The 26884-nt window shown below is 34.8% G+C and overlaps 2 protein-coding genes across 2 annotated transcripts; one reads left to right on the top strand and one right to left on the bottom strand.

The window, feature by feature from the left end:
• On the top strand, window positions 1-8842 carry LOC133329908 (FAS-associated factor 1). The gene is made up of 14 exons (XM_061538370.1): window positions 1-124; window positions 216-284; window positions 443-689; window positions 3896-4072; window positions 4129-4318; window positions 4711-4915; window positions 4981-5081; window positions 5150-5268; window positions 5475-5620; window positions 5688-5842; window positions 5914-6062; window positions 6141-6415; window positions 8471-8590; window positions 8667-8842. The coding sequence occupies exons 1-14, from the start codon at window positions 86-88 to the stop codon at window positions 8823-8825; spliced, it is 2151 nt and encodes a 716-aa protein (XP_061394354.1). The 5' UTR covers window positions 1-85; the 3' UTR covers window positions 8826-8842.
• A 5852-nt stretch (window positions 8843-14694) lies between these two features.
• On the bottom strand, window positions 14695-25823 carry LOC133329942 (putative ferric-chelate reductase 1 homolog). Its single transcript, XM_061538402.1, has 10 exons — window positions 25572-25823; window positions 25335-25492; window positions 21514-21836; window positions 21296-21450; window positions 21071-21227; window positions 20780-21006; window positions 18698-18941; window positions 18518-18630; window positions 14896-15042; window positions 14695-14829 (listed from the first exon to the last, which is right to left on the bottom strand). Exons 1-10 carry the CDS (start codon window positions 25818-25820, stop codon window positions 14695-14697), a joined length of 1908 nt encoding a protein of 635 aa, XP_061394386.1. The 5' UTR covers window positions 25821-25823.
• Window positions 25824-26884: the final 1061 nt, after the last annotated feature.

Here is a 26884-nt window from a genome sequence, read left to right on the forward strand (position 1 = left end):
ACACACACATACACTCATCCATCAAGCAACCAACCGACCAGCCAGCCATCCATCCAATTGTCTGAATTAGCGTAACATCATAACAATGTCGGAAAACAAAGAAGAAATATTAGCCAATTTTCAGGTTCGCCTAATAAACAAAAACAACAACACACAATAATATGAACAAATTACTAATTGGCTAATCACATAAAAACAATGCAATTTAATTACAGAGCATAACGGGAATCGATGATGTTGGGGAAGCATTTTCTCATTTGGAAGAATGTAATTGGGATTTGATGGTGAGTTCAATGAGAAGCTTTTTTTATAAATTTAGTTACACTTCATGGATGACATATTGATATGCTGTAAAGGTAAATGATTTTTTGGGTCCATGAATTGTCACTAAATGCCCACTGATTTAATTGCTGTTATTAATGTTGGGGTTTTGTTATTATAGGCCGCCATTCAACGTGTTATACCTCAAGAGGATCCAACACCACAGGCTGCTGCCGCTGCATCAGCAACACCACCATTACGATCGGAAAATAATTTATCTTCAATACGCAATGCCACAAGTAGTTCAACATCAGCATTAAATGACTTTAGTTTGGCCCCCGGTCCATCAAAAAATTGCCCGCGTTGGCTTAAGAATGCTTCGGCCAACAATTTGGGAAGCTCAGCTGCAGAAAGTGCATTTGTGCCAGGTGAGTAATAATGAGATAATATTGGAAATATGCACTTGAAGAATATTTATTTTTGTATTAGTCAGTGGGAAGTATGAAACTACATACCTATATTAGCCTTTAGTAGAACTATGTTTGAGCACAAAGGAAGATGTAAATTGTTTAACCAACATTCTATGCTTATTAAAGATTTGTGGTTTTAAGATACCCTTATATATTCCTAGTCCTTTTTCAAACTATAAAAACTTTAGGGTATTTCCTCTACAAAATTTTAAATTACTTATGATATCGTCACATATATGACAGCTGTACTCAAAAGGAAATAATAAAGTTAATGCAATACCCTTCAAAATTATTTTGCATAGAATTGAAATGTTGTTGTTCATTAAAATTCATTGACTTTTTGTTTAACAAAGCGAAGCAAAACATCCTGCAACAAAGAAAAATATTAAAACATTACACCATTTATTTTTGTGAGTTAGGTGTCCTGTAACTATTCGGTTAATTAGATTAACAAATCAAAACTATAATAATATATTGGGATGATTCATTTTTCTGAGTCATAGTAGAATTCAATTACAAACAACGAATATCGGATAGTTCGCCATTAAATTTATAAATATGAATAATTTTCAGAAAAAGAACACCCTACAAAACAAAAAATGTTCAGAAAAATAAATACACAATATCAATTTACTCCATTTCAATGTGAAAAATATATAACTATGAAAAACGTGTTCTTTTAGAAATGAGATAAAGAAAATCATAAGACTTATGTAGAAGTCATAGATAATATTGATAAGACTATTGTCTCAAAAGTATCTGTTCCACATTACAAGGTGAGCACAAAAATGTTATTCCAGTAAAATCTTAATTATGGCTTAATCTTGACCCGACAAATGTAGTATTCTGGAATCGAAGTACATGTCTTATTGACAACAGACTGAAATTTTTACGATTTTGTGACATCAATTAAATTAAACAATTCAAAAAGTGGCAGTCCTTGTTGCCGACAGATATATACCCTCAGTCCATGGTTTGCGGATGACTACGGAATAAAACACAGGTTTTATTATTCGGGGAGGTACCAGAAAAGGTTGTCTAATAGACCCCATCTTAGGATTTAATGGTTTGGAAAAATGTTACGATTTAAAAACTTGGAGGAGGTACCATAGGAAGTGGATCGACGGGTCCCATATTCATAATCTTGTTAAAGTAAACAAAGTACGATACGCAAAGTTTCGATGAAAGTATAAATTACGTTTGCTTCATATGAGATGTACAAAAAATTCAAAAATTTGACCCTTTGTGGGGTATCTACACAATGTTTAGTTCAAATCGAAATGTCCGTTTAAGTAATTTTTTAAAATAAAATTTCAGCAAAATGTTAACAATTTTGTGGGGGAGGTGCCAGAGGGTTTGCACTGATATCATCTATCTTCGAACTTGATCTAAATTTGGAATAAATATTACGATGTGCAAATTTTGAATGGAACTGGTTACTCCCTTCGAGAGTTAACTTGCGCACCGCACCAGCTCTTATTTTTCTAAAACGGATTTGTTCCAAAGAAACATGGTGTCAAAAACCAATACTTTAATGAGACACATTTTTATCGTATCAAAGCTTTAACCATAATGCTGAAATCGATAGTGAGTGGGTGGAAGAACCTTCCAGATACGAAAAAAATAATTCAAGTATTTTAATACAAAGCCCATTCATGTTTCTTTTAATCTATTATCTATCCATCCATTTTTTATATCGGAAGAAATGCCTATCCCGCTAAGATCCATTTTTGCTCAGTCTTTTTATAACCTTCACCACTCTGTGGTACAGGGTATTATGTCTTTGTGCATATGTTTGTAACAGGCAAAAGGAAACCAAATAGACACATAGTTCCTTTTTAGAATATGCTTAGAAACCCTTTCTGAGTCGATTTATGCATGTCCGTCAGTCTCTCTGTCCATGTTAAATTGTAAAAAAGTACAGGTCGAACTTTATGATTCGAATTGGATGAAATTTGGCACAGCTTATTTATTTTGCCCAAGGACAAACCTTATTGAAATTGGGAAAATCGGTTCAGATTTACATTGCTCCCATATATAGTTTGGTCCGATTTTAAGTAAATGCTGCACCAAAGACCCAAAGTTGGGCTAATTGCGACAAAAATTTGCTCAACGTATTGAAGTTGCTAGAGCATAACGTAGGTCAAGTTTCGTTGAAATCGATTCGGATTTTGATATGGCTTCCATAAATATTTTCGTCCGATGCCAAGTAAATGGTGCACCTAACTCCCCTTCATCAGCATAGAATGTCGCAATTGCGTTTTGTAGAAATGAAGACATAGCCCATATATATTTTCGACCGATTTCGACCCATTGTAAATAAACGACTATATATGTCCAAATGAAATATTTAGTATAGGTGGCAGACTGGCATGTCTATGGATTGATCAGTTCACAATTAGATAAAAATTACATATTTTAGTTCATCCAATTTCATGTTCATGGTCCTTCAAATATATTACGTCTATTAGGATATATTTGTAGAGTATAGCCATGGCGAAGGGTATCATGTAGTCGGTCCCTTTCCTTACTGGTTTAGATTGTTATACCTATATTGCAAGTTGTAATATTAAATACCTGTTTCAGAATGAATGAATTCAAGTAAACTAAACCAATTCATGTTTATTTAATCCATAATCTATCCATTCATGTTCTATATCGGAAGATATAACTTTCCGTTTCCGTTTGAGGTTGGATCGGATGTTTTGGATAAATGTGTAGCAGATTATTTTTGGAAACTACCGATTTATTTAGGTGATTATGTTTGAAACCACACTGCTTACTTTATAGAAAGTAACCACAGTTCATATTTTTGAAAAAATTATATCTATTATCGAAATTTGAAATATGAACATTAGCAAGCAACTGAATCTAAATTAGGCACTTTATGGTGGAAATTTCTATATTCCGCAGATGGAAGAAATGTTATTCGTGTCGATGGTGGTTTGACTGGTTTATGTGCTTCAATTATCCTTAAAATTACCACCATTAACTTTATTTTTCAAGATGAGTTTGTAGAAGTACTAAATGAAATTATATTGACGGTATCCTCTGAGTTTTTATTTTACCTTTTTTTTCTCAACAAAACGAGCTCTCACCCATATCGAATTTTAAGCCTTTTTCCTTAATTCAATAATAAAAATACATATGATTTCCCTTTTCAGTTGCCTCAACATCTGCTGATCCCGATATTATCGATCTCACATCCGATATGGATTTGGCTGAAAATCGTGCATCGACAGCATTCTCATCATCATCGACATCGGCAAAGCAAATTTTATTCAATATACATTTTGATCAACAAATCTATGATATACGACTGCCCTCCAGTGCCACCATAGGTAACAAAACCTTAATTTTTGTCTATTTAAATTAATTTTTATTTGTGTGTTTACAGAACAATTGAAAAAGAAAGTTCATGATGCAACTGGAGTACCAATATGTCGTCAAGCAATACGCGGCTGGCCGCCTGCTAAATTACATGATGCTCAAATACCAACAACAAAATTATCCACCTTAGGTTTATCGCCTGAGAATGAGTTGATCTTAATTGATTTAACCGAAGAGGGATATATGGATTTCGAAAAGTAAGAATTTAACATATTTTATCTTATGTCAAATGATTAGCTATTGCAGAAATACTTGGGGTTAATTTAAATATTAAGATTGAAATCTTCTATAAAAAAGAGTAGCTTGACTAGAGGATGAAATTGTTGCCGCATGACCTATGGGGTATATGCTCGAGCACATAAATGAATATTCAATACAAAATAATGTGCGCAAATTCAAAGAGACGCTTAAACCACATTGTTAGCTTTCCGTACTTCCTTTGTATTGTATATTTTTTTAAGAGTTCGGCTTTTGCTTAGATGAAATTTATATCAAAATGAAAATATATGAAATGTATTCCAAAAATATAATATTATTAACAGTTTCTTTTTTATATTTTCATATAATTTTTTTTTTATATTCATTACAGCGATGAAGTATCCAGTCGTTTGGAGAAAAATTTTGTACTTACAATTGTTCAACAACCAAGTGGCATACGAAACGAATTGAGTTTTTCGGGTAGGACAACAGTGCAAGAGGTGAAAACAAATGTTTATTATGTCACAGATATACCAGTTAGACATCAGGAATGGACTGGTTGGCCACATGGTTGTGATAATGATACAACATTGGCGGTAGGCAAAAATCAACTTCAAAATAAGACAATATTTTACCGAAATATTTTTTTTCTAATTTTTAGCAATCTGGCATACAATTGGCTCATAATTTTATTCTACATAATGCTGCGGATAAAATGCGCAATAATGCTAATAATTCATCTTCCACCACAAGAAGTTCCAAGTGAGTTTTATTAATTGATTGCAATATGAACATTTTAATTGTATTTTTTTTATTTATCCTTTTAACAGTGCCGTTGGACTCGATACAGACAGTTCGGCTGATGAATTTGAGGATGCATCAGATTTTAATGCCAGTGAAGAATTCTTCACCGATCCATTACCAGTACAACCAACAACAAGACATTTAAGTAAGTACAGTAAAATCTCGATAAGCCGGATTACCCGGTAATTGAGATAGCATTTCAAAATTTTACTAAAACTATTTAAATGATCATTAAATGAATAAAGATTTAATACAATTTAAAGACCTTTGTAATCCCGATAATTTGGCAATCCGGTTTGAGGCCTTTAATCAATTTTCCGGATTATTTTAATTCATTTTTTTTTCTTTTAGTTCCCAATAACACAGATAGCGAAATTACTGGATCCCTTAAGTTCATTGAAAACTATAAACAACGATTTGGTGAACCATGTCCCATGTTCTTTCCCGGCAGTCTGGAGGATGCTCTTAAAGAGGCCTGTCACAAACCAGCCAGAGAGGTAGTCATTCATTCAATACTATTGGTTATATGTGTTCTTTACGAAATTTCCTTTTTATACATTGCAGCGTAAATTATTGGCAATTTATTTACATCATGGCGAAAGTATTCTAACAAATGTCTTTTGTGATCGTCTTATGAAACATGAAAATATTCTACAGCAATTTGCCGAACATTTTATTCTATATGGCTGGGATTTAACATATGAAAGTAATAAACATTTGTAAGTAATCTCAAAAAATCTACCAGTTCGTTCAGTACCCCAAAAAATGGTTATATTCTTCATCCCCTTAGATTCTTATCATCGGTTACCGCATGCATTAGCAATACAGCCTCAATTACGGTACGCAATATATCCGTAGATAAATTGCCATCAATATTGGTAATTGGTAAAAGTCGTTTATCGGGTCGCTCCTCATGTGAAGTTTTATCTGTGATTCATGGTATGGTTCCGGGATATATATTATATGTCTCCCTATGTGTTTTTGATTTTTTGTATATATATTTTTTTTATTTTCTAGGCAATGTTGATTTGGATGATCTTCTATCACGCCTCTGGGAATCCGTTGACATGTACAATGATCATTTGAAAGTTGAAATTGCCGAAGAAGATGCTCGTGCGGCCCGTGATCAAGTTAAGGCCGAACAAGATATGGCCTATGAACAGACACTACAAGCAGATATTGCCAAAGAAGCTGCTAGACGGCAAAAAGAGGCAGCCATTGCAGCGGAACGTCAACGTTTAGAATCGGAAAAGGCAGAAGAAGCGGCCAGACGAGAATCGATTAGAATTGTGGTATGTAGATATGTTGTTACTTTTCGATTTCTTCATAAATTTTATTATGTATATAATATGGAAATATCTTCGACATGTTATTTAGATAATTATTTATTCCCAAAAATTCTGTCATCTATTGTAGATAAACCACTTCTCAAAAAAACTTGGGTAGATTATTAAATTTATACACTACAGAACTTTTACATATCATTTACCTTAACGAGTTAATATGAGTTACAGCATCTATCTGCTATATATAACATAGATAAATTTATTTATCTGTGGACTATATTATATATCATCTATAGATAACTGGGATAAATTATTTAATTTAAATTCGTTACCTACCTTATCTAGATAACGTGGATAAAACTTATTCATCGCGTTTAGATAATCTAGAAGCAATACACCAACGTTTGATAATAGATTGAGAGGTGAAGTCATCGACATAACCCTTACTAATATGGACGACTCTGGGGTTAGGAACTGGGAAATATCTGAGAAATACTCCTTTTCGGACCATAGTGTGATATTTTTCTAGATTCCCACCTCCAGAGGAAAACAAAAGCCTTATAGGAATCCTCGGAAGACAAATTGGTACAAACTCAAAGACAAAACAGCATCCTTAATCCTAGGTCATAAAGATTTAATAACGGCTGAGGATGTCGAGGAAGCTGTGAAAAATGTTACGGGCTCTATTTTGAAGAGCTATAAGGTTTCATGTTCTTTAACATACCCTGGGAAGAGATCTCAGCCACTATGGTGGTCACAAAACCTTGAATCCTTAAGGAAGTCTGCAAGGAAAACATACAATAGAGCTAGTAAGATAAAACTCCGTACAGTTTCGGACGTTCAATAGGTACAAGAGTGAAATCAACAAGGCTAAACGTGAGTCCTGGGTCTGCTATAGTTAATCAATCGAAGAAGTTAACGAAACGGCCAGATTTCGCAGAATACTATCTAAAGACCCAAAATCTATAGGTAGCATGAAGCGAAGTGGTGGGAAGGCCTCATGTCCTTTAACATACCCTGGGAAGAGGTCTCAGCCACTATAATAGAGCTAGTAAGAGAAAACTCCGTACAGTTTGGGACGTTTATAGAGAACAGTTCAATAGGTACAAGAGTGAAATCAAGAAGGCTAAACGTGGGTCCTGGGTCTGCTATACTTAATAAATCGAAGGAGTTAAGGAAGCGGCCAGATCTTGCAGAGTACTATCTAAAGATCGAAAGTCTATAGGTAGCATTAAGCGAAGGGACGGGAAGGTCTTAAGGAAGAGGTCTTAGACACTATGGTGGTCACAAAACCTTGCATCCTTGAGAAAGTCTGCAAGGAAAGCATATAATAGAGCTAGTAAGACAAAACTCCGTACAGTTTGGGACGTTTATAGAGAACAGTTCAATAAGTACAAGAGTGAAATCAAGAAGTCTAAACGTGAGTCTTGGGTCTGCTGTAGCAAAGGAGTTAAGGAAGCGGCCACATTTCGGAAGCGGCCACATTCCAAAGTCTAAGTGACGGGATGTGGACAAACTCTGGTAGTGAGACTCTTGATCTTCTATCATTAACCCACTTCCCTGGTTGTAGGAACCATAATGATGATGTGCAGTGTACGCATCGGCTTATGATTCGAACCAGGAAGGAGGAGAAGCTGACCAAAACTGGTATAGACGATAAATAGTTTTCTACATTATCCAGAAGACGGATATTATATCGAGATTATCTAGATAACTTTGATGCATTATACAACACATTAAGGTAAAGTGAAGACATAAACCCCATTTGACTTGTTAAGATAACGTGGATACATAGACAATGAAAATATATTATCTAGATAACATCGATAAATGATCCATTTTATTGCGATTGTTTTCCATCTTAAATAGATAACTGGGATCCTAATTATGAAAGTAAAGATAATTGTATTGTGTAGATAAATAATATCGTTTAGATAACGTGGATAAATTATCTACCTTACCTATATTCCCTTATATAACCTATTTTGAAAATTTAGACACACTATCTATATAACTTCATTCTATCTAAAAAAAATTCTATCTCTCCCTCTCTCATTTCAGGCTGAACAATCATTACCCAAAGAACCAACTGAAACAGAGACCAATATTTCCAAAATTCGTGTACGCAAACCGACTGGGGACTTTTTGGAACGTCGTTTCTATACTGAAAATACATTACAGGTAAGCAATATTGATTTCGTATAAAAAAACAGATCTCAGATAAAACCCAATTATCTCTTTCTCTCTCTTCTCCTAGGACCTTCTAAATTTTGTCGCATCAAAGGGTTTTCTTATCGATGAATACAAAGTGATTTCCAGTTGGCCAAGACGTGACCTCACGGCCATCGATAGCAGTCAGACATTGCAATCGTTAAAATTATATCCTCAAGAGACAGTTATCTTGGAAGAACGATGATTTTAAACTCATATATACATACATATACACCTATAACATAACATAAATCGAAGTAAAAAAAAACATACAAATAAATTATTAAGCCTCCTATAAAAAATACAGAAGAAGAGAAAAAACAAAAACAAATATTAGCAGCAAAACACCTTTTTACTTTACTTATTTTTGTTAAAAAAGAAGTAGCTGAAGAAGAAGAAGAAGAAAAAAGCATGATCTTCACTCATTCCCACGTGCCCCCCATTATCCTTCTATTATAGGCTTTATTATTTTTGTGTATATTATTTTGTTTTTTTTTTTCATCATTGTAGATCCATTGTTTTTTTCTGTTGAATCTTCTCTGCAAAACCATCAAACATTATTGTCAATACACTTTATTTGTAGTGTTTGCGTTTTCAATATTATTTCTAATCAAATAATTTATGATATTAGAACGGCTTATGCAACAATATGTCCCCCTTCCCTTCGAACATCATATTAGCTATTATCATCAATGTCATCCAAAAACACCATTTGATAAAAAAAAATTAAAAGTAAATAAAACCAAAAGAAAACTACAAAATTCAAATAAAAAAGATTGATAATTTAAATAAATTATATTCATATTTCGAAATATTCAGAATGAACAATTTTAAAGGAAAGGTTAAATGATGATGGATGGTTTGAAAGACTGAATTTACAAATAGAAACGAAGGGAATTAAAGAGTTCATGGTAAAACTGATATATGGGTTATGTTTATGTGTTAGATCCCGAATATTGTCCCAAAATTAATCAATTTCCACAAGAACCCAGAGTCGCGTTGACATTGCTAAATAGATGTTTTTTATTTGTTGTTATAGGGAAAAATAGGGTTTTTATAGAAAAATTTTGTTTTTTCTATAGGAAAAATTGGATTTTTTCTAAAGAAGAAAAAAGTGAAAATAAGTCTTATAATAAAAAAAAAATATTTATACAAGTGAATTATAAGGGGAAATGTGACGAAAAATATGATTTTTTCCTATAGAGTGAAATATGATATTTTTCTATAGAAAAAATATGATTTTTTATAGGATTTTTTTTTTTTTTTTTGTAAAATATAAATTAAAATTACCTTTCTATAGGAAAAACATATGTAAAAAACAGTTTTTCTTCTATAGAGAAAAATCCATTTTTCCTATAGGAAACATATATGTTTTTTATGAAGAAAAAAAAACAATGTAAGATTTTTTCTATAGGACAAAGCATGTGATTTTTTTAAAGGAAATTGTTTTACAGGAAAAAAATTATTTCTTTCTATCGAAATATATGTTTTTTCTATAGAAAAAAATTGAGGTATTTTCTATAGAAAAAGGATTATAGATTTTTTTATGGGAAAAGTATTTGATTTTTGTTTTTTCTATAGAAAAAATAGTTCTATTAGGAGCCATTCAAGTATTACGTAAGCAGATTTATTGCAATTATTTACATTAGGAAAAAATGTATGTTTTTTTCTATAGAAAAACTTTGTGATTTTTTTTCCTTGGGAAAACATTCAAAAAAAATTCTTTGCTTTAGGGAAACAATTATGATTTGTTTCAATTAAAAAAACATAATTTCTTCTATAGGAAATAATAGTTGTTTTTTTTTTAAAAAATAGACGATTTTTTCTAAAGAAATAATTGTAATTTTTTCTATAGAAAAAATATTTTTCTATAGAAAGAAATATTTTTTCTATGGGAAAAAATGGGTAAAACTTTCTATTGAAAAAATGTGTGATTCTTTTCCTACAGGAAAAACATTTGATTTTTTTCTATGAGAAAATATATGATATTTCCATAGGAACGGAAATTACAATTCTTAATTTTATTCTATAAAAAATTTTATTTTATAAAAAATTTATGATTTTTTTCTATAGAAACAATTTCCAGACCCTAGCCTCAGCATCCACATACTCCAGCCACAGCATTCACAGAATCTAGCCTCAGAATTCACTGACTCTAGTTGAAGCGTTCACAAACTTCGGCTGCAGCCTTAAGAGACTCTAGCCTCAGCATTCACAGACTCTAACTTCACAATTCGCATGCTCTAGCCTCTGCATTCACAGATTCCAGCCTTAGCATTCACAGACTCTAGTCTCAGCATTCATAGACTCCTGGGGGGTTACTCTGTATTGCGTTGCGAAAGCCAGTGCGATGCGAAAGCTAAATGCGTTAAGAGTGTAATTTGATACTCTGTTTCGCTCACGCAAACGCATTCGCAAAATAAATCGAAAATAGGGCAACACTGGCATAACAAAGTAAACAATAACGAAGAATGACAAAAGGAAACGTTAAAAAATTGTAAATAAAAACATATTTTTATGTGGTATGAGTGATTTTTTAACAAAAATGATGAACCAACTAAAAAAAATTAAGAGATCGATCAAATATACTCTACCTAAGTGAACACGGGTATGAAAATAGAAGTACGAATAATGTGACAAAAGTTTTCAAATATTTAATTTTTATAAATTTGTACAAAATGTTCGTCTTAATAAAGATGCGTTTATGTTTTTAATAAACGCTATTAAAAATGACTTCGTCGTTCCAAATAGATCCACTGCAATTCCAACTCCAATAAAAATGGCCGCTGCTTTGAAATTGCTTGGACAAGGTGGTTATCAACACCAACCTGTAAATATGCACACATAGTTTCACATTTTATATATAAAATATAAAACATTACTTTTTTCCAACCAGCGACATCTCTTACAGGAGGTCCATCTGAATTAAGGTCATCATCCAGTTTTCTCTACAAATTTTTGGCGCGTCGTTTCGCATTTGAACTCTGCAACTGGCCGCTTGCCAAATCGCTGTGTTGCACCATAAAATCTACTAAAGTTTGGAACTAACGGTGCTGAGTCGTCAACTGTAAATTTTTCGGTTTTCACCCAAAATAATTATCAATTTACATATAAAGAAAAAATTTAATGGTGCTTACTTACATGTTTCGCTTCATTTGCGTTTGCTATTTTGTTAACGCAAGATATTTGCGTTTAACGAACGAGTTTGACATGCGTTTTCGTATTACAGATTGCGGTGATGCAACATTTGCGTAAGGTAGATGCGAAAGGAGATACGAAAACGAATTAGAGAGTACCAATTACGCGATGCGATACAATTTTTCTTACGCATCGCAATACAGAGTAACCCCCCTGCTTCAGCATTCAAATACTCTAGCCTTAGCATTCACAGACTCCTTCTTCAGCATTCGAAGACTCTAGCATCAGACTTCACCGACTCTAGAATTAGCACTCACAGACTCTAGCCTCAGCATTCACAAACTCTAGCCTCTGCATTCACAAACCATAGTTTCAGCATTCGGAGACTCTAGCCTCAGTACGCAAAGACTGTAGCTTCAGTATTCACAGACTCTAGCCTCAGTACGCAAAGACTCTAACATCAGCATTCACAAACGAACCCTTAGCATTCACCGACTCTAGCCTCAGCATTCACAGACTTCTGCCTCAGGACACATAGTCTCCTGCGTCAGCATTACATATTCTAACCTCAGCATTCACAGTCTCCTGCGTCAGCATTCACATATTCTAACCTCAGCATTCACAGTCTCTAGACTCAGCATTCACCGATTCTAGCCTCAGCATTCACAGACTCTAGCCTCAGCATTCACTCTTGCCTCAGAATTCACAGGCTCCAGCTTAGCATTCACAGACTCTAGCCTCAGCACCCACAGACTCTAGTCTTAACATCACAGACTCCAGTATCAGTATTCACAGACTCCTAGCCTCAGTATTCACAGACTACAGTCTCGGCATTTACAGACTCAAGCCTCAGTATTCACAGACACTAGCCTCAGCATTCACAGACTCCTGCCTCAGGATACATAGTCTTCTGCGTCAGCATTACATATTCTAACCTCAGCATTCACCGACTCTAGTCTCAGTATTCACAGACTTTAGCCTCAGCAATCACAGACTCTAGCCTCAGCATTCATAGACTCTAGTCTCACTTTTTACTGACTCAAGCCTCGGCATTCACAAACTCCTGCCTCAGTATTCACCGATTTTATCCTCAGCATTCACCGACTCTAGACTCAGCATTCACAGACTCTAACCTCATCATTCACAGAATACTGCCTCTGCATTCGCCGACTATAGTATCGGTATTCACTGACTCTAGTCTAAGCGTTCACAGACTCTGGCCTCTTCATTCTCCGACTATAGGCTCAGCGATTGTTAATTTATAATTTGAACACTCAGGGATCGTAGACTTGAGCCTCAAAGTTCACGGAATCTGGCCTTAGCGATCACTGACTTTAACCTCAGTATTCACATGTTCAGGGTTCAAAGACCCTAGCGTCAGCATTCGCAGATCGCAGTCCCAGTTCTTCTCATTTAGTGTAGCTTCAGGGTTCATATACCCTGTCATTTATTCTAGCCTCAGTGTGTGGCACTTAATTATTTTATAATTTGATCACATGTCTAAATATTATTCAGCTTTCCACTAATTAGATACTGCAATGTTAATCTGCTCTTCCTATTCTTTAGGAAAAATGTGTGATTTTTTCTACAGGAAATATGTAATATTTTTCTATAGGAAAAAAGTAATTTTTTTCTATCGGAAAAATGAATTTTATTTTTATAAGAAAACAATATATTTTCTTCTATAGAAAAAATGGGTTATTTTCATAGGAAAAATGTGTACTTTTTATAAGAAAAATAATTTTGGTTATTTCTATACTAAAATAATGTGTGATTTTTTTATAAGAAAAATATGTCTGATTTTTATGCTACAGGAAACATATGTGTGATATTTTTCTGTAACAAAAATATTTTTCATTTCTTATAGAACAAACAATTTTTTTCTATAGGAAAAAAATATGATTTTTCATCTCCATAACAAAAAATTAGGTTTTTGAACGTATTTTTTCTATAGAAGTAATATAACTTGTTTTCTATTCCAAAAAAAATTTAATTTGTTTCTATTCCTTTAAAAAAAAATAAAATTTGTTTTCTATCGAAAACAATATTTTTTCCTATTGAAAAAAAATTTTATTTTTCTCTACAGAAAAAAATTTTATTTTTCTCTATAGAAAAAAATTGATTTCTGGAAAAAAATTTTTTATATAAGAAAAGAATATAATATTTTTCTATAGGAACAAAATGGGTTGTTTTATATAGGAACAAAAGTTTTAATTTTGTAGGAAAAAATTTGATTTCTTGCAATAAAAAAAAGATTTGATATTTTGTTTTTGGGGAAAATATTTGATTTTTTATGTATTTCAAATCTTTCCTATAAAAAATATGCTATTTTATTCATCAGAAAAATATGATTTTTAGTACAACAAAAGATTGAGGATTTTCTATAGAAAAATAGTTTGTCTGCTTACCTAGAATCGCCTTTTTTTAATAAAACACATTTGATTTGATTTTGTTTTATATAACGTCTTTTTACTTATACTTTAATACATTTAAAAAAAAATACAAAAATTGTACATAAATTTGTTTGTATACAAAAAAAAATAATATTAACAAAAAATATACATACAATATAAAAATAGCTTACAAATTACATACAAACAAAAAAAAGTAAAGATTTGATGAGTAGTAGAAGTAAAATAAAATAGCACTTGGTGTGTGTGTGTGTGTGTAATTTGGGGGCGGAGGCAGGATTGGTTAGAAGAGATTAAGTACAAAATATTACAAAAAAAGTAGAGTCCCAAATGGAGATTAGCTTGGACGATGTACTGTACACTTTTGCAAAGATGTCACAGTCATGTCATTCAGTGTAAATCAGTACATTTTGAGCCTCTTTTGAGGTTAGACTGAGGGACAAGGGAAGGTTAAAATTTGAGCCATTGTTATTATTTGAAAAACATTTTCATTTACAGTGAGTGTGTGTAGACTCAGATTCAATTCTAGTTGAGTTTCCTTTGCAGCTGCTCAAAGGTATCTTGAATGGGTGCCAGGGCCACAATAACAATTAAAGCTATGACAAAGAGTAGCAGAACCACAATATAAACAGCCAAGAGACCTTTGCGGAAACCAGCAAACTGTAAAGAGATGAACATCATTATAATTTGTAAAGCGAAAAAAATCGAAAATTAAAAAAAACTTACCGGAGCATCCATTTTACGTTCATTTTTCATATTGTTATTGCGCATACCATGATGATGATGTCCCATATTACCCATTTGGAAATCATTGACCCGTTTCGTTTGTTTTTTGTCCGAAGAACAACCGGAAATCTGTATACATAAGAAAATCTAAAATTAATGCCATAGTATCGTCAAGTTCTTCCCTGCGAGACACAAAGGAAGGGGAATTAGTAGCTAATGATTTTGTATGTAGAGTTTTTATTTACGCCTTGGTGGTATTCTCTCAATATTGGATTGGGTTTTTTTTTAAATATTTACAAGGGTAATAATATTTGGAAAATATTTCCAAATAGTTTTCCAGATATTTAGCAGGTTAAATGTCCTCACTTGTTATAGACATGGTGACGGGGGTTTTTGGTATTAGGAACTAGTAACAGGTTCAGTTTTTTACAAATGTTTTTAAATTATTTCGTGGTTACTCCGTGTACTTCATGAGTTAGATCTAAGGGGACGTAGGAGGGTCTTTCTTTTCGAAACGTGCAACTATTTTTTATTTAGAACATTTTTTGTGTTAATATTATAAAATATAATCATGCACATATTTAAAATATATATATATATTTTATATACATTTATATCGAACATTATAGAGAGAGATCTAATCGAAATTTGAGAAGGATCATAAAATCACCTACAATGGTGTGGGACCTTCAGATGGGGGTCATGCTGAAACGAATTTAACGACTTAACACAATCTTAAAAGCAGCAAGGAAAGTTCAAAAGTCGGACGGGGCCGACTATATGATACCCTTCACCACTTTGGGTACATACAAGAGATGATAATGTGTACAATATCCTGTTGATAGAAGAGACATCATAACATCTTCGAATGGCCATTGACATGGAATCGGGTGAAAAACAAATGTGATCTACATAGATATTTGAACCAATAAAAGACCATACACATACCATTCTGAAATCTATAAAAACATTTGTAACATTTGCATGAAATCCGGCAAAATTTTATATGGCCGATATATGTAAATCTGAACCGATTTCAACAAAACTTCACACCTGCCAAAATGGACTGAATTCAGTACGCTGAGCAAAATTTTGTCTAAATCGGAACAATATTGGGAGTTTAATGCGCCATTTACAAAAAATCGGACATCGGATTTAAATCTGAACCGATTTCAACAAAACTTCACACCTGTCAAACTGGACTGAATTGCGTCCCAATCGGGCAAATATTTTCAGTTCGGTGCACCATTTATCTAAAATCAAACGAAACTATATATGGGAGCTATATATAAATCTGAACCGATTTTCTCCAATTTCAAGAGGGTTCGTCCTTGGGCCAAATAATTGACATGTGCCAAATGTCATCCAAATCGGATCATAAATGCGACCTGTACTTTGTTCACAAAAATACATGGACAAACGGACATGCATAAATCGACTCAGAAAGTGATTCTATGGATATTCTCAAAAGGGACCCATGGTTCCTTTTGAGAATATCCATAGAATCACTCTATTCCTTTTGCCTTTTACAAACATATTCACGAAGACATACTCTGTACCACAGTAGTGTGAAGGGTATAAAAAGTATATGTGATTTCAACAGACGGACGTGCTTATCATTCTGTACTGTATATTACTCCCCGCAATCTCACCCAAACATACCACATGTGGCAATCAACAGTGGGGTCTACAATCCGAAACGATTCGAGTCTTACTCGGCCAACGTCTATCACCTCACCCATTATGTAAAAAGCAATAGGGCTACAGCCCTAGGGCTGTTGCCGCATATAAAGTGTTATCCATTGTGTCATGTGAACGACTGAAGCCAATGGTCAATGACATTATTGGACCATACCAATGCGGCTTCAGACCTGGTAAATCCACCATTGACCAGATTTTCACTCTGCGCCAATTCCTGGAAAAGATCCATGAAAAACACACCGACATATTCCACTTATTCGTTGACTATAAACCCACATTCAACAACCTATCCGTTCAGAGGTGTTTAATGTCATGTCTGCGTTCGGCATTCCTGCAAAATTAATACGGCTATGCAGGATAACTTTAACTGGTACAATGTCAGCAGTCGGAAAGGACATCTCGGAGTCCTTCAATACTGAACGAGGATTCAGACAAGGTGACAGTTTGTCGTGTGACCTCTTTAACATCCTGTTGGTCATATGACACTCTGTAACCAAACAGCATATGTTACTTGCCTACGCCGACAATATCGACATAATGGGACGAACATTGCGAGCCACCTTTGAACGAATTGAGAAGGAGTCTGCCAAAGTGAGACAGGCAGTAAATGGCAAGAAGACCAAGCTGATGGTATCAACGCGCATGACATCCAGTAGACTCGGACCAACTGGGGAACTTGATAACTACAGCTTCGAGGTGGTGAACGATTTTATATACCTCGGTACGGCGAAAACAAAACAAATAACATCAACTTTGAAATCCGGAGAGCAGTAAGCAGTTTAGAAACAAGGCCACCTCTCGTCAGAGCAAACTCACACTCTACAAGATGCTTACCGTGCTTACCCGTGCTGTTGTATGGATCTGAAGCATGTGTACTTGGGCAAGCAGATGAGACAGCTCTTGGAGTGTTTGGGAGAAAAATTCTCCGGAAGATCTATGGGCGTCATTGCGTCAATGGTGAATATCGCCTTCGAATGAACCATGAGCTATACCATCTACTCTCAGACCTCGATATATTCAGACGTTGGCTAGGTCATCTTGTGAGAATGGATGAAGATGTCCCAGCTCAAAAGGCATATACAAGCGAGTCAAGTGATGGTTCACGCAGAAGGGGAAGGAACGTATCCGATCGAATGATCAGGTAGAAGACAACATCTCGGAAAATGGTCTTTAAAATTGGTTGAGATGCACACAAGATCGACGAGCCTGGAAATCTTTTTTTAAGCTCGGCTTATTGAACAACCGTTTTGTCATAAGCCAGCAAAGTAAAGTAAGTAAGATTCTAAATAATTATTCCAGCGAGGATATGAAAGTATCCTCATCAAGAGACCGTAAAAAGTACTCAAACATATATTCGGGAGAATTATATAGTATGATCCTTTTATGTTTTGAAACAGCAATGTGCGAATAATATATCTAAAAGTATATTTGGAATGGACCTATTTGTCAAGAAAAGAAGAACAAGAAAGAAAGTCCGGAAATTTTACCAACGAGTAAAACGTCAAAACGCAGGCACATCCTCCTGTAGAGATGAAGAAGAAAACCTGGTGATAGATACAGATAGCGTGCTGAGAATCTGGAAGGAACACTTTGCAAAGCTTCTGGAATCAAATAGTGGGGTTGGAGAAGATACCTCAGAACCAAAAAGAAATGACGGTTATTGTGTATATCACCTATCTAAGGATATGAGTAAATCAATTTTCGACTAATCGATTAATCGATTTTCTGTATTGAAACGTCTAAGAGATGTTGTCGATCGCATCAATTATAAATTTGTTTAGAAATTCCCAATATCCGGCAATGTTAAACGTTTATACAATTGATGAAAAATAGTTCCCAAACTTTAGGAAATAGTTTCCACCTGCCGGTTATATTGATAATGTAATGTATACCCCAACAACCTGTCTTACACAATACTTACGGAAAATATTAAATGCATGATAACATGGAATGCCACATAGGCAACCAAAATCCAATCCATCCATTCAGGCAGCTCAGCCTTGGCTAATTTAACCGAGAAGAATATGGTAACAACTTAAAGAAGAAGGTAAAAATTATTAAATTTTTTATAGGAGCAAGATTCCAATTCATTTCCACTTACTGGCTAGCAAATGAGCCAAATTACCACCCAACCAATGAGCCCAGTTGAAGAAGGGACGATTTTTGGAATTTGGTGCCGGTCTAAACAAAGCACCAATGGGTTGAATGAAGCACAGAATTGTTGTGACCAAACCGAGTATGGCGTGGGGATTACGTTCACCGGACCAGCCGCCAATCTCCACGAAAATAATGACAAATGCGGCCATTGTCAATGACCAGGTGGTTACCATGCAGATGCGATGCCACTGTAAAGAAAATGATATTTGAATTTTAATATGTTTATAATTAGTCTGTTGCAGAACTGCAAGAATTTCCTAATTTTTATTAATATTTTTCGATATCAAAAAGGTATAATAAAAATTTGTACATTCTTGTAAGTTCTGGAACAGTCCTAATATACAGTGGTGGCCACAGAATTAAAACATTTACTGTGGTAAACATTTTTTGGTCAGCCCTCGATTCGTTTGAAGTATTTTTGAAAATTTTTTAATTCAGAACACTTCGATATACTGCACTCAAGAGATTTAGTGTGAAAATGGAAAATTATTTCATGCAATTTTTCCATAAATAACGGTTTTTATGAAAATACATCGACTTTGAAGTGACCATATAATTAAAACATTGTGTGATTTTTTACTTGACTGCATTTTTTGAAAATATTTTTTTAAAAAAGCTCTATAATTTAGTTAAATTATGTAAACTAAGCACCGTTAAAATCATTTACTGATAAAATTTTTCGAAAAAATCTGTAAAATCTATCAAAAATGCCAAAAATGTGTTCAGTACACCTTACATTCAGAAAATAACCCTTATTATAGAAAATAAAGGTCCGAATGCACCAGAAATTGCTAGAATTAGTAGAAAACAATAAATAATTCTCAAAATAAATAAATATTTGAAATAATAACTCAAAAAAATGGGAATTAACTTAAAGGAACGATTCAACTTCGATAGCCTTTATTGAAGAAGGCCGGAATATTTTTGCAGTATGTGAGGAAATATCGATTGATATTGGCATTTATTATATCAAATCGGTTGTTCGAGTAGTACAGAATATATTTCATCAAAAAAATTATCAGTCACAACAGAACGAACAGAGATCAACACCTATGTTGACGAGAAAACGTTTCTGGTACACAGCATCATGTTTGATGGTTAACTCTTGACCCTTAAAATCTATTGAACATGACAATATTTTTCCAAAATAATATTTTTTGAATAGAATAATGCCCATTTAATCTATTTTAGCCTAAATGAAAGACAAATTTTACAATTTGACAAATATTTAAAGTCTTGAGTTGAGCATCAAAAATGCTGCTGTGTGGCAGAAACTTTTACTCGTCAACCTAGGTGTTGATCTCTGTTCTTTCTGTTGTGACTGGTATATTTTTTGATCAAATATATTGTGTACTACTCGAACAATCGATTTCATATAATAAATGCCAATATCAATCGATATTTCCTCACATACTGCAAAAATATTCCGGCCTTCTTCAATAAAGGCTATCGAAATTTAATCGTTCTTTTAGGTTAATTCCAATTTTTTGAGTTTTTATTTCAAATATTTATTTATTTTGAGAATTATTTATTGTTTTCTACTAATTCTAGCAATTTCTGGTGCATTCGGACCTTTATTTTCTATAATAAGGGTTATTTTCTGAATGTAAGGTGTACTGAACACATTTTTGGCATTTTTGATAGATTTTACAGATTTTTTCAAAAATTTTTATCAGTAAATGATTTTATCGGTGCTTAGTTTACATAATTTAACTAAATTAAAGAGCTTTTTTAAAAAATATTTTCAAAAAATGCAGTCTAGTAAAAAATCACACAATGTTTTAATTATATGGCCACTTCAAAGTCGATGTATTTTCATAAAAACCGTTATTTATGGAAAAATTGCATGAAATAATTTTCCATTTCACACTAAATCTCTTGAGTGCAGTATATCGAAGTGTTCTGAATTAAAAAAATTTCAAAAATACTTCAAACGAATCGAGGGCTGACCAAAAAATGTTTACCACAGTAAATGTTTTAATTCTGTGGCCACCACTGTATATGCAGTCTTATTAAGTCTACTTACAGCAAACCACTGATCCTTGCCACACATTTGACTGCCCACCCAGGTCTGTTTGAAGTAGCGTGCAAAAATAATACCCAATGAGGTTGTGCCAATCCAGGCAGCAATCATAAAACTACCATGCAGTCTTAAAAGTAATTTCGAGGCACCACCCAAATCGGCCAGTTCAGCCAAATTAATGGCCTTGTCGGAGGGAATGCGACCAATGTCATGATAGCCAACACCATTTTCTGAAAACGTCAATAAAAAATCAAAACAAATTCGTAACAAAAAATAAATCTTCAATTCCATTACCTTTCAATCCTGTACCGGCAGCCAATAACAAATAGTATTTGCTGTTTATTAAATCGAAAACTCTGTTGCCAACCTGGGTAACAGGATCTCTTTCCACCTTGCAATAGATGACACCGTTTACCACAGAACTTTCAACCAAACGGGCAGTGTTTTGGGGCTGGAAGAAAATAAAAATGGATTTATTATGAAATTAAAAAAATAAAAATATTTTAACTCAATACTTACCACTCCTTGGCGACTGACACCATAACCCTTGGGTGGTGCCGATGTTAGGGAACTAAACATTGACACCTTGCCATTTTGTGGTATACATTCAATGACCAAATCATCACCCATTTTATTGTCATCCGACAAGCCCAGAGCAACGTAGGCAGCATCCTCTGTAAAAATAATGAAAATAATAATTTCCGACCACAAAATTTTACCATTTTGCAAAAACCTACTTGCTTTCGATTTCATTTCAAATTCATAGATATTTCCACGAACTTTAATTGCGGAAACGAAATCACACGATTTACTGTCCACACAGCCATCTTTATTGCCAAAACAATTCTTGCTGGTGCCACAGCCATCATAGAAGGGATCATCTGGTGTGGCGGCTGCAGGTGGTGGCACATATTCGGGCACATAGGGTTGACGTGTAGTGGGTGCATAACTTGGTCTTGGTGTTGTCGGTCCAGCTGGAGCAAGATCTCGTTTTACAACACGCACCGGAGCTGAGGGGATACCAACCCAGAAGGTGTCGTAGCTTTGAGCCACTGTGGAACTGAAAGTTATGAAGAAATAGGAAAATTTTATAGAAATTGAAATATGGGACAATTGAGGACAATTTTATATATCTGGAAGACTCCTTAAGTGATATCTTATAGGATCAAAAGATGATTCTTTTTCTTGAAGCAAATAGGGAAAGAATCTGCATTGAGAGATCTTAATAAGTACTCAAACGAGGTTATGGAATGAGTCCATAATAAGAATTCAAGCAAGGACTGGTTAATTTTCTACAACCAGAGACTCTAATAATGGTATATAAGAATTCCGAAGCTTGATCCTAACTAAGTATCCCATCGAGGATTCTATACCAAGAGACCTTAGTAAACAATTATGGAAAAATCCCCATCAAAAGACCTTAAAAAATGCTCAATCATACCTAAGCAAATATTGGGCTAGATTCTACAGCCAGAGACTCTAATAAGTACTCAAGTAATAATACAGAAACATTCTGCAGCATGATTAAAAAAGTAGTACAGCGAGGATATGAAGGAATTATATAGCAAGAGACTTTAGTAAGTAATCAAGCAAGCATACGGAGAAAATCTACTTCGAGAGACCTTAAAAAGTACTCAATCATAGCTTCGGGGAGAATTCAATACTTTTATATGTTAAAATAGAAATGTGCGAATACTATATCTAAAAGTTTATTTGGAATGGACTTGTACAAGAAAATATTAAGGACTAAAATGACAGTTTATTTAAAATTATGACAGATAATTGTAGTTGACAGCACCAGAAAGTAAATCGACTCTTTGTTTTGAAAATTCGAAGTCGACTTTTGATCTTTATGCCATGTACAGACGAGCGTTGTTCGCTCTCTCATTCGTTGTTCGACCATTAATTATGAAGTAATTACTTAGTTCCCCATACAAAATTGTCTGAGCGAACACCGACTTTTGTACGTTGTTCAATTCGAAGCACTCTCTGAATTACCAAGAAATTTGTCCCATCCCTAACAACTGAGAGCATTTATCGAAAATAAATTAATTTTGACAGCTTGAAAATATTTATAAAATTTTCAAACTTTTTAGTCAAATTGATCATGTTGAGATAGACGAAAGGCATCAATCCAGTGTTCGATCGATTCGTGGAGCGAATATCGAATTTCTGTATTGAAAAGTCTAAAAGTCGAAGTTGACTTTTGATCTCTGAGGAAATCGCAAAGTCGACTTTCGATTTTCTTCACAAATATCTTTTTCGAACACGTCATGGCCTATAAATAAGGTCACCCAGGGAGACCAGCTGTATATTTGCGCCACTCAAGTTTGCTGTCAAAATGCATTATTGTGAATTGACTTCCATTATGAAAACGTAAACAAAGTCGAAATCTTGGAACACGTTTGACAAGTTCGAAAAGTCGACTTTTTAGTCCAAAGCAAAAATCGAAAAGTCCCGATTACGTATTCCTAATTCATACAGTGTTTTAGACGTTCGATCGATCCAATGAACGAATATCCATTCGGACCATTACATTGTAACAGCTAAGGTTCGCACACGTTTTAATGTAGCAGCAAAGGTGCAATCTAATACAACACGGAAACTCGACGTCGAAAAATTGTAAAGATAACAGATTGCAGAAGCCTAATCCGCTCAACTTACCCATTGGCTTTACGAAAGTATTCATTGTCCTAATAATATAGAATCACAATGACAAGGAATTGTTTACTCCGTAAAAACTGCAGCAAAGGCAAGACTTGGGTATCAAATACCGCCACCACGAAACCCATGGTACGATCAGGAGTGTCGTAATGTTAATGAGGTGAAAAAAACGCAGCGTATATGGCAACCCTGCAGACAGTAGCAACATGTAATGCGAGGGAGAAAAGGAGAGAGGGAAAATCATTCTTAAAAAAGAACCAGAAAAACGTGGAATGTAAAGGAGTCAAAATGAACTCCGGAAATTTTACCAAGGAATGAAGAAGAAAACCTGGTGACAGATACAGGCGCACTTTCCAAAGCTTCTGGTATCAAATAGTGGCTATGGAGAAAATACCCCAGAACCAATAATATATGACGGTGTAGAGTGTATACCACCAGCCTAGATAAGGTCAGAATAGCAATCATCGCCTGATGAATAATGAAGTAGCAGGTGGCGATGAGCAACATACCGAACTATTCAAGAGAATGCACCAGCCTATTAATACAATTTGGCATGAGGAATGCATGCCCAATAATTGGAACCTCAGTATCTAGACTAGATGATCATTCGACATCCCAATCTGCTTAGAAGTGCTTAAAGCCATGTCTGCGTTCGGTAGGATAACAATAACTGGCAACATACAGAACTATTCAAGAGAATGCACCAGCCTATTAATACAATTTGGCATGAGGAATGCATGCCCAATAATTGGAACCTCAGTATCTAGACTAGATGATCATTCGACATCCCAATCTGCTCAGAAGTGCTTAAAGCCATGTCTGCGTTCGGTAGGATAACAATAACTGGCACAAGGTCAGCAGTGAAAGTCGGAAAGGAAAGGACCGGAAACCCGTACGAAGGTTCAGACAAAGTGACTAGGATGTCATGTGACTTTTTAACATCCTGCTTGAAAAGGTCATACATTATGTAAAAGAGAACACCAAACAACAAATGCTACCCGCCTTCGCCTATTACATCGACATAATGGGTCGAACACTGCGGCGGTAAAAGGCACTTTTGGGGGTCTAGCATTTTAACTAAACCACTCTGTCTCGTACAGCACATTCAAGCCGAGCTTAACTCTAGTGACCCATACATGAATCCAGATAAAAAAGATGATGGAATTTCGGTCTCATATAACGGCACTAAGGTTGATGATTCCAAGTGACATCTGGCATTCCGAGAGCAATAGGGCGAAGAGTATTGCATCGTATACGATTGAGAAGCAACGTTGGAAGATTTTCGTCTTATAAGAAGCTCAAAATCACCAAAAGTGTTTGATTCTGATGAAAGTCCTCAATTGGTCGTTATCCAACCAAACAATTCCCGATACAGGGAAAATGGACAGGGCTGCTCTCTACTGTATTACCTTTGTAGCCAAAAGCAATGATACCAGTTGCTAATCCGAGTAAAAAGGACGTGTGTCAAAAAACATTTGACACTGTCAAGTATACAGGGCTGTTCGAGGAATTTGAAGGAACTTTCCTCCATCGAAAATTGAAACGTTGAATCCCTAATATATATGCATATATGCAGATGCCAGTCGTGTACGTGGTATTCAGAAATAAGAAAAGGAAAGTAAAACCGGATAGTAAAATTGAGGTGATATCTTCGGAACTGTTTAATCTCCACATGCTTGGTGTTCCAGGCCCTACCGATGATTTTGATCGCATATGGTATATGTGTCAATTATTTATTGTCATTTGAGTTATTTACTTGGATATCGGATATCCCTGAATGTGTAGGTCGATGGGTCTAACATTAAGACCACTAAATGTCACATTTGATTTTTTTTATTATTATTTTTTTAATATAACTTCAAGGATGTGAGAAGCTTCATATCCTTTTACTTACTTGAACATAATTTCACCCTCAAAATCCACCGGCGATTGCCATTCTAAGCTTATTTCCGTTTTAGGTGCTGTACTGGTGTGTGTTACGGAATTACCCACGGAATTATCACAGTTCATTAATTTCGATAGACCATCTTCGGGAAGATTAAATTGGCCAATCTAGAATAATAAAACAAACAAAGACAATTTTAAATTTAAAACAAAAAATAAAAAAAAAGAAAATCTTTTAAATACTCACCACTTGATTTGGTGGACTGGTGCTGCGTGCCTGTATCATAAAACCACCAAATTTCAAATCATTTGGCACTCCGACAATATCAACGCGCAGCGTTTGCCCTTGACCTATGGTCGATGCTGAGGTTTCTATCCGAAATGGTGGTTTAGTGGTGGCCGGTGCCAGACCACCGGCATGAAACGGCAACATAGTATCGCATACCGTTTCGGGAGCGCCTTGTGGCAATGTGGAGATATGTGGCATCGATGTCATTAAATGCAACGCGATAAAAATATAGGCAGCAGTTTTTGTTGTTTTTGTGGTTATTCTAGACATTTTGTGCTTTGTTGTAGTACTATTTTTGTGATGGCGAGTCATGTTGCGGGGATTTTCTTTTGTTTGTATTTAATTTGTCATGGATTTACTTGTGGTTCTGGTGTGGTGAATATATGAAGTTTTTTGTTTTAAGCTGAAATTGAGAAGAAAAAATTGATTTATTAATTTATTTTGAAAAACTAGGGCAACTACTATATACAGTTCTGGCCTAATATTGAAAATGCAAATATTTATCATCAAAAAGGGTTTTATAGTTTTTTTAGGGGGTTTCGATTTGGATTTATACCGACTTTCATGCGCTCAAACAAATTGTCGAAGTACTTTTGCCACGCCCAATGTGAGACCTCTTAAACATGATTTTTTAACGTCAGAACGGCATCTTGCGGAGAAAAAAGAAGGATACCATCAGGGCTGTTATTTTGGTCGGTCGAAAGAAAGCGATCAAGAGAGCCAATTAGAAACGGCGGTATAGATTGTATACCACCTAGCCAAGATGAGATCAGAATAGAAATTAATCGGATGAAGAATAATAAAGCAGATACCGATGGATTACCAGCCGAGCTATTCAAGACCGGTGGTCAGAACTGACTACTACAATTTGGCTAGAGGAATGCATGTCCAATGATTGGAACCTCATCATTCTGCGTTCCGTGCACAAAAAAGAGAAAATGACGATATGTGCCAACTATAGAGGAATTAGTCTCCTTCCCATTGCATATTAAGTGATATCCAGCAGTCTGCGTGAACGACTGATTTCGTATCAATGCGGCTTCAGTTCCTGCAAATCCACTATAGTCTAGATATTCCCACTGCACCAAATCCTGGAGAAGATCCACGAAAGCCGCATTCGACAGCCCAATTCCCCTCTAGGTGGTGTTTAAAGCCAGGTCTGAGTGCGGCATTCCTGCAAAATTAATACGGCTATGCAGGATAACTTTAACTGGCACCAGGTCAGCAGTTAAAGTCGGAAAGGACCTCTAGGAGCCCTTCAATACCGAACG

The sequence above is a fragment of the Musca vetustissima genome, unplaced genomic scaffold (genome assembly GCF_032173495.1).
Source record: "Musca vetustissima isolate MV318-11 ecotype Yass unplaced genomic scaffold, APGP_CSIRO_Mvet_v1 utg57690, whole genome shotgun sequence".
Taxonomy (NCBI): domain Eukaryota; kingdom Metazoa; phylum Arthropoda; class Insecta; order Diptera; family Muscidae; genus Musca; species Musca vetustissima.

What these genes read in the sequence shown, in the direction of transcription:
- LOC133329908 (XM_061538370.1), top strand. Translation starts at nt 86, where the DNA reads ATGTCGGAAAACAAAGAAGAAATATTAGCCAATTTTCAG. An exon ending in ACCAACAACAAGACATTTAA is followed by an intron (nt 5,269 to 5,474) that starts GTAAGTACAGTA and finishes TTTTTCTTTTAG; the next exon opens with TTCCCAATAACACAGATAGC. An exon ending in TATGAAAGTAATAAACATTT is followed by an intron (nt 5,843 to 5,913) that starts GTAAGTAATCTC and finishes TCATCCCCTTAG; the next exon opens with ATTCTTATCATCGGTTACCG.
- LOC133329942 (XM_061538402.1), bottom strand. Translation starts at nt 25,820, where the DNA reads ATGACATCGATGCCACATATCTCCACATTGCCACAAGGCGCTCCCGAA. An exon ending in CCAGTCCACCAAATCAAGTG is followed by an intron (nt 25,493 to 25,571) that starts GTGAGTATTTAA and finishes TTATTATTCTAG; the next exon opens with ATTGGCCAATTTAATCTTCC. An exon ending in TGAAATGAAATCGAAAGCAA is followed by an intron (nt 21,451 to 21,513) that starts GTAGGTTTTTGC and finishes TTATTTTTACAG; the next exon opens with AGGATGCTGCCTACGTTGCT.